Below are 12,920 nucleotides of genomic sequence, written 5' to 3' on the forward strand. Positions count from 1 at the left end.
GAATCAAATGACAAATGGACAGTCTAATTCAACAATCAAACTCCATTTTTGTTGTAAGCATTATTAAAATATCCTGGTCTTAATGCTCTTATGATCAAAAGTGTAAGACAAGGAAGGATTGTGGAGCTAGTCTAATAAGTTTTATGGAAAATGAATGGCCAATTAAAAAGTACACAATACACGATATTTATGATTGTGTATTTTTATATCACCAGCAAAATCATTGCATACATATTACAAAAATGTAAAATATTGTCCAGCCCTAGTGGGACATTTAAGGTTGTTCTTAATATTATTATTGCATTAATCTATGTAAAGATGCTGGATCCGGTGATAAGGCCCTTTCACACCAAGGACGATAACTATAACGATAACTATATCAATAACTATATTAGTGTCCACACTAGTGGACTATTCATTCTGTTTATTCGAAGCGTGCACTGCAGTTACATCGTCTGCAATTATCGTTACAGTTGTGGTGTAGATTCTGCTATTCTTTAGTATTTAGAATGATTTTTAGAACTATATCTTTATCGTTATTGTCAAAGTTATCATCCTTGTTGTGAACCGGCCTTTTGCCCAGAATGGCATTTCATCCCCAACCCAATCACTGACTTTGCATTTTAGACAAAAAAGCGTGCACACAAATGCTCACATACACAAACACACACCTTGTTGAGGCCATCCATCACCACATGGGGCAAGTGTTCATTCAGCATGGCTGGAGAAATGATGACCTCATCAAAGGCCTTGTTATCCCCCCACAGAGCGGAGTAAGTGGGCTCTTCCTGACCACAACTACAGACAAGGAGAGAGAAAGAGTACAGACTCTTGCACAGTTTTGACTCAGACAGATGCAGGATGTGACGCATTCAGAGTTCATTACTGAAAATAACATAGTATTCATTCCTTGAAATAAAAAGGTCTACATTAGATTTAATTTTTATAAAACGTCTTTGTAAAAATCAACTTTGTAAACACTGCAAGGTGGCTGAAAGATTTGCCAGAGAGAAATAGGTTTTACAAATTGATGAAATATTGATCATTTGATTGTGTCTACTATTCAAAAGATTTACATTTGTTTTTTAAATAAATACTTTTATTCAGCAAGGACAGATTAAAATGATCAATGGTGAAATTAAAGACAGTAATAATGTTACAAAATATTTATATTTCATATAAAAATACTGTTCTTTCATTAAAGAATCATGAAAAAATGAAGCCGTTTCCACAAAATTAAGCAGCACTTTTTTCAACATTGATAATAATCAGAAATGTTTCTCGAGCAGCAAATCAGCATATTAGAATGATTTCTGAAGGATCATGTGACACTGAAGACTGAAGTAAGGATGCTGAAAATTCAGCTTTGCATCACATGAATAAATTACATTTGTTAAGGTATTAATGTCTAAAGAGCACATGCTGTCAGATTGCCTTAATCCATTAATCTATTCAATTTACTTCCCCTCCACTCACCACATCTCGGGCGGGTGGTTGTGCACCACATGAATGACCCGTCCTGGTGGGTACAGTGGCGTGGAGGCTGACAGGGCGATGCTCAGATCACTGGGGTGCAGCCACAGGCGAGAGTTAGAGGGGGTCACGCCCTGAGAAACAGGGGCTTCGTCATCCAGCGGCAGCTCTGATTTAGGGATGCACTTTGTTCCCCCAGCAATGATCCGCCACTGATGGAAACAGAAAGAGAGAAACATACAGGCTCTGTTCCAAAACCTAGTGAGCTGCCTACGCAGACATCATTTCAAATCAGCAGTTCCTGCTGAGAGCAGCTAACCACCAAAGTAGGCAGTGTGATTATGCTTATTAACAAGCCAACTGTGCTGGAGCTGCAGAAATCTGAGGTACTTCACATTAATGCCAAAACTAATCAGAGGCTGTCAAAAAATAAGAGAGACATGAGACAAGATTCATGATGCAAGCAGCATAAATCTGACAATGAAGGTGTGCATACTTTTAATTCTTGCATTCATCATCTCAGCTGCATGTCAGTGCAGGGTTACACTTTATTTTGATAGTCCACTTTAGACATTCTACTTACTATTAAGTATTCTAATAATAAGTACTCTAACTTTTCACATACATGTCAACTAACTCTCATTAATGTGCAACTACATGTCAACCAACTCTCATTAATGTGCAACTACATGTCAACCAACTCTCATGAGAGTATTAGTAGAATGTTAGGGTTAGGGTTTGGGTTAATAGAAAAAGTTGACATCTGTTAGGGGAGCATCAAAATAAAGTGTTAGCAGATAATAAGCAGACAGACTACTAATACTCCAATGACTGGCTTTGACATGTAGTTGCAAAATTACTTTCAGTAAGTAGAATGTCTAAAATGGATTATCAAAATAACACATAGACATTCTACTAACTATGGGCCCTATCATACACCCGGCGCAATGCAGCACCAGACACGACGCAAGTGTTTTTTGCTAGTTTCAGTCTGACGCAGTTATCATTTTCATGTCCTGCGCCACGTTGTTTAAAAAGCAAATGCATTTGTGCCCATTTGTGCGCCCCTGGGCGTGCTGGTCTGAAAACGAGGTGTGTTCAGGCGCATTGTTGACGCGTTGCTATTTTGAGGCAACTGAAATAGACTGCGCCATTGACCAACTGAAACCTGGTCTAAAGTCAATGGCGCAATTTTTTTTTTGTTATTTAAGAGCGCGTTAGTAATGTGCGCCTAAAGGCGGGTCCACAACGTGCGTACACTCTGCTTATTTAACGCACAGGGATGCACAGCAGCACACAAACATGCCAAATATTAAAACTAAAAGGATTACAATGTAAAATATTATTGTAAAATATTATAAAACTGGCTTTTAAAGGGAATGGGAGATGAGACTGTAGTTGGTTTATAGCACGTTACGCCCAAAACACACCAATTACTCATTAAGAGAATAGGGACAACCCTTTTAGATCATGCACCGAGTGCACCGACCATTTATCCCGTTGTTAAACTAGCAAAAGTGGATTCGGACACGCCCTAAGTGACCTTGCGCCGTGCGCTTTAGCCCATGCGCTTAGATTGTTAAAATAGGGCCCTATAAGTAACTTTGCAACTAAAATTAAATTGGAAAAATTATTAGAATGATTTCAGAAGGATCATGTGACACAGAAGACTGGAGTAAAATTATGCGAAAAATTCAGCTTTGATCACAGGAATGACATTTTAGAATATATTAAAACAGAAAACAGTTTTTTTGTTTATGTGTAATATTTCCTGTGTAATATTTCACAATATCAGTTTTTACAGTAATTTTGATCAAATAAATGCAGACTTGGTGAGCATAAGGGACTTCTTTCAAAAACATTTTATCAATCCTAAACCTTTTAACAGTAGTGTAGATTTTTAAACCGTAGAAAGTAAACACCAAATGTGAGGCTCAAATCCACAACCTTGAGAATAAGAGTTTAATGCCCCACTAACTGAACTAGAATAGGATAATAAAAAAATCAGTTTGCATTGCATAAAACCCCCCACAGCTGCAGTTATAATTAGTAACATTACAATTTAGCTTTTACTTTATTTGCCCAAAGGGAAAAAGACATGGGGAAAGCACAACGTGACAGATTTAATGAGGGCACTTAATTACTGACACAATTAAATAATAACAAATGCTACAGCACCAGCACCCACATGCATAGATTATCGAGAATGCTTGATTCTGATTGGTCAGTCTACATTCTGCAGCCAAATATTATTTTAGAGTGACGCTAAACTGCATAATTGACCGCTGTCAAAGGCAAATGATTTCCTGCACAGCTGTGCTAGTTTCAAGTCACTTCACATTATCTTTCATCTCACATAATAAAATCCTTTCAACAAAAAAATTTAAATTAAATGCTAAGAAAAAAAATTACTAAAAAAGGAAAACATTTATCAAGGTGAAGTCAGAAGGGAGTCTTTTTTTCCTTTATAGTATTATTCAGTTTTGTTTCATTGGAATTTTATCACATTGACTGGAGTGGAATCAATGAAATAGTGTCAGTAAACAGTAAAGGGTTCATTTCAGCGATGCTGATGGCGGCACATCGAGACTATGTTCTAACTCAGGAAATCAGCAAGTTAAAGCAAATCACCTTTGGTTTATCACTCTTCTGTAAGACTTCAAGTAGGTGGCGACGGAAGCCCTCAAGCTGAGAGAGGCCAATCCTGAATGAACATAAAAGCATAAGATAAACGTTCGTCTGCTTAGAATTACAAATATATACAACACTCATTTACCTGGGGACCAGATCTTTTCCCAACACGACTGAGGTGACGAACTCTTTCGAGTACTCCATTGCATCCTCACTGTGAATTAAACAGAAACAGAAGTTTGTGGTTAAACACGTCAACATGAAAACTGTTCAGACCTTGTTTTACTGCCATAATGTGACGAATATCCCATTTCAATCTGACATCTAACAATCGATTTAATGCTGACTTTATATTTAAATTTACAAGGAATATGTTGTTCATCTTAGAGTTCCAATCTCTTTATGCAAAAAAAACCTGTGCTAACGGTGTAAAGTATATTTCAATAATGGCAGGCAAGAATTTCTCTAATCTGTTATTGACATCATGAACAGCATAAACATGAAAGAGTAGTTGTGAGACACATTACCTACCGAATTAAACCAATAACTCTGTGTTTCAGAAAAAGGCTTTGGGGCGAATCTCAATTCAAATAATATCCTTCCAAAAGATTAGTGCATCCGGTGGATTCGTGCATTTATGTGAGAACTGTAGTTTGTGACCGATCTCTTGAGAGTTTTTTTAAATGTATGAAGCTGAAATTTACACTAACGTTGAAACGTTTGGTAAGGTCGGTAAGATTTTATTATTGTTTTTGAAGGAAGTCACTTATGCTCACCAAGGCAGCAATTATTTGATCAAAAAGACAGTAAAAGAGTATTGTGAAGTATTAATACAATTTAAAAGAACTGATAAGGCGGGATATTTTGAATGGCTCCTCCCCCTTTTCAAAGAGCCAATAGTGTTTAGTTCACCTCACAGACTGCAAGTCGTACTTGACAGCACCATGGAAGCGAATCCGAGCGCTGATGATACGTTGGATTCAATAGTAGAGGTGTGAATAAATTCTAGCCATTTCATTCTTAACCAACATACTGTTGAAAAATGGAATAAAACGAGAACATTTGAGCAACCAAAAACACATCTCCAACCCATATTGCTCCGTGACGCGTCAACGGTCGCTTTGGCAGGGTGGTATTTATAGTATAGGGGGCGGGACGCTTTACATTCTAGAGAGCATTTGATTGGACAGAAGATGTGATGAGAAGCTGAAATCGGCAGGGATGTCATACAAATCTGTGATCCATTTTAGCGGAAGTGAGGGACTGTAAGTTTTGAATGCTTGTATCTCCTAAATGTGAATTTTGACATTGTTTTGGAACACACTAGCTTATTCAATAACCTTAAGGCTAACATATTCATACTAAAAGCTAAAAAACTTACATTTTGATTTCAGGGGGACTTTAATGTCACTTCTTTGGATCCATTTAATGCATTCATGCAGAATAAAAGTATTAGTTTCCTTAAAAACAAAATCATACTGACCCCAAACTTTTGAACGGTAGTGTACATAAAAAATATTTTTAAGATAATTAATTTATAATGCAATTCAGTGACATTTCTGCCCTTTCCCTGAGCTTTAAATCTCAGTCACGCACTATTAGAAAATTGCCAATGTCATGTGACCGATCTCAACACTGCAAGTATTGATTTAAGAGAACATAAGAATATGAAAAACACTGAAAAATGCTTTGTTCAACTATGGCATCCAAAGAATACTTTTATAGTGTTTTTTAAAATCACTTATAATTTATATAAGTGGAAAGAGGATGAGAAATAATGACAAAATGTTCATTTTTGTGTGAACTAATCCTTTAACACACCAGTTTAATCTCTGCGCATGAGTCTTATCTAAAGTCATCATGCCTGCTGAACACACTCTTTCTCTTAGAGGAGTACAGTTTTCAGCATAATCTATAAATGCAGTGCAAAACAGTAACAATGGGAAAACGGCAAGGTCACACTGACCTGAGGAGGCCGCCAGGAGGGGAGTAAGAATAGCACTGCAATGAAGGATACTCCGGCCGGAGGAGAAAGGACAAGATGGCGGCCGTTCCCGCACCCAGAGAGTGACCCACAATCACCAGCCCATAGTGCATCGTCCCTTTACCCTGAGACACATGGACATACACAAGCACAGCAATCTACATCTTTTTGCGTCACATGATATCATGCACAATGAAAATGTTTGCATGCAACATGCAAATGTTGTCTGAGGATACTGGAGAGAATTTACATGACAGTCGTCACGTTACCATGCTCAGGCCATCTGTTTTTAAAATCCATTTTAAGACCCCCACAATTAACAAACCCACTCAATCGCAAAATAAATAACACATCTCAAATTCTTGTACTTAATTAAACAGGCACACATTCAACTGCAAAACAGGATAATTGCAAGTTCAAAATATTCAAGACATTTTTTATTCAATATATACATGTATTGAAGATGGTTTATGTACTGAGTGTGATAAATAATGGTGTTAGTCTGTTAGCCGCAATATATTACATTGAATTAAGGACCAGGTACAGTTTACTGTGTAATCAAAATACCTAAGATTGTATGCATAATGAAGACTTTTATTTTAAGCCTGTGAAATGTATATGCTACTACAGTACTAAACCCAGAGAATACTTTTTATGCGCAAAAAAAATCTTTATTCAACAGTTTCTTCCATTTTAAATTAAATGAATTAATAAGATTAAGCTTCGTAATATATAAAATAGCAATGGCATAAAGTATAGAATCAACCATATGTGTGTTTAAAATGTGACAAACGTTTATACTTACCAAATCCCTTCCGAAGGCTTGGGAGAGAATCATTTCTTGCTCTAGTTTCTTTTTTATGTATTCAGCTGAATAAACCATTCCCTAAATAAAGGATTCACGAAAAGAAAGAATGAGTTTGTATTAATATCCATCAATATTATGTATCCTGCTTGTGAGTGTTTGTGTAGAACCTTATGTCCGAGCCACGTGCCGTGCTGCTCTTCTAGAGGCAAACGCTCAGAATCGCCTGTGAGATCTGTTAAAGCGTCCTGAGAAAGAGGGAGAAAGATACACTTATTAAATGGTGAACCAGAGACTAACGTACAGCAAGCCAGCCACTATCGCAAAAAAACTATTGGGTTTATTTTGCAATCTTGACTGTTGATGTTGACTCTATACATTAGCCCACTTATTATATGGCTAATAAATAAATAAATAAATAAATAAATAAATAAATGGACATTAAATATTGAGTTATTCTATTATGTGAAAAGAAAGAGACCACAGAGTGATACAAGAAACATGAAACTAGCAAAGCTTTGTATGAAATCGTTAGCTTGGTACTATAGTCGGATGTACAGTTTAGTGTAATTTTATTAGGGCTTCCAGACCATTAAATTATCATTTTTGCCCTTAAAATGCTCTTGTGTGGGTAAAGTACTTTCTTATATCATAGCTTAAACATACGGCTTAGAAACAGCCTATATTTGAATGTATATTCAAAGTTACATTATAGTTTTATTAAAGTGCCCCATTAAGGTATTTTAAAGGTTCCTAATTTAGTTTTGGAGGTCTCCTACAATAAGCTTACATATCAGATATATGTATATATCAGATGGGCCAGTCTTTTGTGATTGGTTTACCGCTTACAGTGCATGTCGGAAATGAAACGTCCACTACAATATCTGAATCTGAATTTTTTTTTATCTTAACCAATGGCGTCGATTTTACCATATCAATTCTAGTGCGAGTCCTCATCCTTTGGAAATGCATTCAAAGTGATTTGCTTTAGCAGTGCAAAAAAAGTCGACAACACGAACCAAACTCTTCCAGTCTCAGCAACAACATCAGTGTTTGAGAACAGGTCAAAGTATATGTTAATACGCGGGCAGTAAATGAAGACCATAGGCTGGCACCATGCAAATTCGTTTCAAACCTACGTTGTTTCAAGCAGGAAGTGAGGCTTGAATTACTGACGACTAGTTTTAGGAAGTTCAGAATTAATTTTTTCTTTCAGAATAATTTTTCTTTTCTTTTAGAATATTTTTTTGTGCTTTTGTCATTTTATTAGTTTTTTTTTAGATTGTTATTTAGGTTTAATTGATTTTTTATTTAGTTTTTATTTATTTCAACTTAATAATTTTAGTGCTTCAACTTAAACTTCCTTCAGTTTTTTTGTTAAAAGGCAATATTAGTTTTTCAACAAATATTTATATTTTATTTATTTTATTTCAGCTTTATTTCAATTAACATAAATGTTTCTAATAGTTTTATACCCTAATAACCCTTTTTTTAATTCTCTGAACATACACACAAGCACATTCACTGTAAAAAGAGAAAGAGCTGTTATAGTCCACGTGTGGTTGACTAACCTTAGGGGACAATGTCCCTCTGATGCTGATCACGACTTTTTTCTTTGCATGATCCACTGCTACAAAGAAGGGTGTCTCATAAACCTACAAATCACATCAGAAATATGGACAATAAATTGTCACACACGGCTTCTCAAATATGTTAGTCAGGCAATGACTCACTGATGTGAACAGACATTCATTACACAAGACTACAGGATTTCAGGGGTCAGGGGAGTTAAAGAATTAGTGTAAGATGCCATACTGCGTCATGGCAGGATGTGTAGACAATTTGGACTTCTTTAAGGTCTCGGTCCAGGAATTGCCGTCGAATGGCAAGAACGTTACAGCCACAGCAGTTATCCTCCTCAACGGTGACAGACTGAGAGAGACGTGAACTTGAAACTGAAGTATTACAGCTGACGAGAGAGAAGAAAGGAAGAGACACAAAAAGAGAAAAAAATTAAAGGCATTAAATTCCATCCACGTGTCCTAAACGGACATTTGTTAACCATGAGAAAATGCAAAAAAGGTATATATATATATATATATATATATATATATATATATATATATATTAGGGTGGTCCTTATCAAGTCCAATTTTTTTTTTTTTTTGCAAAATGTTAGTGTCTTAACCTTTTAAACTATTTCTTTTAACTTCAAAATTAGGTAGCTCAATCATGTGGAAGATTGCCTATGTTAAGCTGTGCGGTGTTATTGTGATATGCAAGTAATATTAAAAGTTGCTGCAAATGAACTACATTTTTTTTAAATCAGAGCAACACTGACATGACAACAATGACAACAATCTCAAAAAAGCACAAAGTTTTCAACAATCCCTCATTTCTGATGCTCAGCAGCCAGTGTTGACTTTTTGCAGTCTGGATAGATCCGTCGGTGATCTTCCACCACATGAAGGAGAAACTGCAATTGTTCTTCAGAGTGTGTGAGATAGCCATTGTATTCTTGAATCAGAGCCACTCCTCTCTCGGCGTGATCATTGACTACTTTCATTGCATGGTTGCCTGTGCCTCCTGATAATCTGCTCGATTCGGCCAAAGTTCCGGGTCAATTTCAAGGAACGTAATGTAATTTTTTAAACCAAAAAATGTGTTCTAAACCCAAACAATAACCAAGGTGATCATCAATAGAAATATGTATTGATTCCACCAGGAAAGGTAAATCTTCTAAACCGGGTCATGGAAGGATTAATTTGGATTTAGTTTCTACAATAAGTAAACTGAGATATGTATCTAAAATACATATTTAGGAATATATGGTGCATTAGATGCTTTTATGGAGATTTTTTGGGAATTTTTCTAGCCAGGTACAATACCAAATCAAATGATCTGTTTTTACGAAAATCATCAAAATCTCAGAAAGTTTAAAGCTATTGAGCCACCAGTAATTATTATGTTACTGCCATAAAAATTGGCATGCTGTATTTTCTTATATAAAAGGAACAATTTGAAGGGTTAAGAGCATGACAATTGGATACTTTAAAAATAAGGACCACCCTAATATATATATATATATATATATATTTATATTTATTTTACACAGATACATTTGTATGTGTTCTTATTGATAATAAATTATACATTTATGCACATAACAAATCAGTTATTTCTATTATAATATATTTATAAATTAATAATATTTATAATATGTAATTTATTCATGTGATGCAAAGCTGAATTTTCAGCAGCCATTACTCCAGTCTTCAGTGTGGCATGATTGTTCATGATATCATTTATTTGAAATATTAATCTCCTGTAACATTATAAATGTCTTTACTGTCACTTTTGATCAACTGAATGCATCAGCTGAATAAAAGTATAAATTACTTTCTTTTTTACTTTTAAATATTTTGCTTTGCCATCAATGGAATAAATTACATTTTAAATAGAATATGTATTTAAATAGAAAATGGTTATTTTAAATTTTAATAATATTTCACAGTATTACTATTTTACTGTATTTTTGATCAAATAAATGCAGCCTTGGTGAACATAAGAGACTTCTCTCAAAAACATTAAAAAAAAACTTTGGACCGGCAGTATAACTGAAATTTTCTCCTCGGATTATGCCGTTGTTGATTTGGTATTAAGATAGTATTTTTGACAAGGGAAATATTCTCAGCTAAATTCTGGAAGCCGTTCACCCTTGGTAGTTAGGAATAGGCTTAAACTTCAGATTGATTGATTCAGCATTACATAGTGAAGAGGCAAGTCTACCAAAATAAGGTGGTAGGAAGGAAACTATATCACTATAGGAGCATCTCTCATTCGCTCATCTCACTTCCTGCCACCTGTGTGGAACGTTCACATCCATTGTTACTTACGAGCAGGTGCTGAGGAGTCTGCAGAGTCCACACGCTGGCTGTCTTAAAAGATATACGGGCCAGCCATACGCCGCCATGGCAAACAGCATGTAGTAACACACTTCCTTATACATGGCCATCTCAGACTGCAAACAGATGGAGAGCATTATTAATAAAAAACATATATCGACAAACACACACCTTTACCGTATTCTTGAAATACCGAGTTCTTGAGGTCCAAGTATTTCGTTTTGCGAGTTACAGGCATCCCGGACAGAAAGGCCAAAACGTCATTGTTTGCCTACAAACGAACAGAAAAACTATTTTTTCAGGAATATTCGTTCAATCGAAAGTAATGAAACTGATAAGGCAATGCCACGATTCTGCAAACCTGATCCAAGATGGCTGATCTCTTAGCTCGTTGTCTCTGTCGAAGGAGCACCAAGCCAGCGATGATGTCACTCGGCACGATGTCCAGGTCCCGGAAAAACTCGGCAAACAAGCTGGCCACCTCAGAATAAGCATCCTGAGAGAAAAAAATCTTCTACTGAGAATGGTGTGTGTGTGTGTATGTATGAGACGCTCTCACAGTAACTGGCATGTGTGTATTTGAGATGGTGTTTGAGTCTTACAGATTGTGTATCTTTCGCTCTAGTGCAGCACATGAAGAATTTGAGCCTCCTGCTCCAGCTGCTGGCTTGACCCTCTTCTAGCCTGTGTCTGAAAGAGACAGATGCAACCCAACTGAGCAAACATCATGAGAAGATTTGGGAATTATAGGTCAACAGATACTGGAATGGCAATGACGCAAACACATATCCAGAAATCTGTGCAAATTTCGTGTTGCATACCCTGATAGGAACCAAACTAGTTGACAGCCGACATAATGGCAATATGTATACGCAATACAAGTTAATGTTTACAAATGGGACGTGCACAATATAGTTGAAATTAAACAAACACTTCATTTACACAATATTTACTCAATTTATAAAAAGAAAAATGTAAAGCATAAATTATGCATACAATTCAGTTAATTTATTATTAATGTACTATTATATAATTACACACATTTATATGCTATTATACATCTACATATTTATTCATATTTTGAATTAGCTTTTATTTTCATATTTTCACTTTTCACTTTAATATTAGTTTTAGTCATTTTGTTATGTGCTTTTGTCATTTTTATTCGCTTTTTCTATTTCCATTTAGCTTTCATTTATTTTTATTTCAGTTTTAGTTTTATTTCAGCACATCAACTTCAGCCTATTTCATTTCAGTTAGTTGAAAAAAAAAAGTTTTTTTTTATTTTAGTTAGCAATAACAACACTGAGACTCTACAAACACTTAAGATGAGAGTAGTTAAGTAGTTATCTTCTAGTCATTGATTAGCTTATTCTGTCTTGATAATCTATAAATCTTGTTCCGGGGGCGGGGTTTATGCAAATTTTAGGGTTGGTGATGTCACTTACCCGGGAGGAATATTGTGTAGTCCCAACCAGGCGTTTGTTGTAGTCCTTAAAAAACAAGTTCTTTAAAAGAAAATATCTCCCTTTGCTTTTAACTTTGAGCATTGTAACTTTGCAGGTGTTGTTAATGATCAAACAGCAACATTACACACTAACTAAAGTTAGAAAAGTGAAATCATAATCAACCACCCCTTTAAATTTTTAATTTTAATTCTCCAATTCTATTCAATATATTTTTCATTTATGTATTTGTTCTTATGTATTATGTTGTTCTGATTATTATTTTTTATTGTTAGGTATTTTATTTTATTGTTTTATTGTTTTGTTAGTCAGGGTAATAATTTTGTGGAATTTGAACTTGTGAACTTGTGACGTATGGATTTGGTATCTGTAGTGTCACGATTAGATCCAAGGAAGACGGAGATGATTGAAAGGTAACAAGTTTGTTTAATAAATAACTCAGAAACACAGCCAACAGGCGAGACAGCGTGCAACGCACAAACAATACCAGACACTAGAGTGTCCACGTGTCCATGGTGACTGATCGGTGGCGGGAAACACAGACAAGGAAACACATGTGAGGAATGAAAACAAAGTCCATGAACTGAATATCACTGAACATAACGGTGACATACACTTATTCCATGTAGATAAATACAATACATATAATTTTTATA

General features: G+C 35.4%; 1 protein-coding gene across 2 annotated transcripts in view; it reads right to left on the reverse strand.

Moving 5' to 3' along the window:
• The window catches only part of dagla (diacylglycerol lipase, alpha), a 39,034-nt gene that overhangs the window by 8,792 nt on the left and 17,322 nt on the right, over positions 1–12,920 (reverse strand). For both annotated transcript variants that reach the window (XM_079865304.1, XM_079865305.1), the window contains exons 6-18: positions 11,401–11,488; positions 11,160–11,294; positions 10,992–11,069; positions 10,790–10,914; positions 8,709–8,862; positions 8,465–8,548; positions 7,064–7,141; positions 6,894–6,974; positions 6,071–6,213; positions 4,250–4,318; positions 4,105–4,177; positions 1,477–1,685; positions 672–798 (exon numbers count right to left, since the gene is read on the reverse strand). In XM_079865304.1, coding sequence (XP_079721430.1) covers positions 672–798; positions 1,477–1,685; positions 4,105–4,177; positions 4,250–4,318; positions 6,071–6,213; positions 6,894–6,974; positions 7,064–7,141; positions 8,465–8,548; positions 8,709–8,862; positions 10,790–10,914; positions 10,992–11,069; positions 11,160–11,294; positions 11,401–11,488 — 1,444 coding nt within the window. The remainder of the gene's footprint in view (positions 1–671; positions 799–1,476; positions 1,686–4,104; positions 4,178–4,249; positions 4,319–6,070; positions 6,214–6,893; positions 6,975–7,063; positions 7,142–8,464; positions 8,549–8,708; positions 8,863–10,789; positions 10,915–10,991; positions 11,070–11,159; positions 11,295–11,400; positions 11,489–12,920) is intronic.

This window comes from Squalius cephalus, assembly GCF_949319135.1.
Source record: "Squalius cephalus genome assembly, chromosome: 3".
In the NCBI taxonomy this organism is placed as follows: domain Eukaryota; kingdom Metazoa; phylum Chordata; class Actinopteri; order Cypriniformes; family Leuciscidae; genus Squalius; species Squalius cephalus.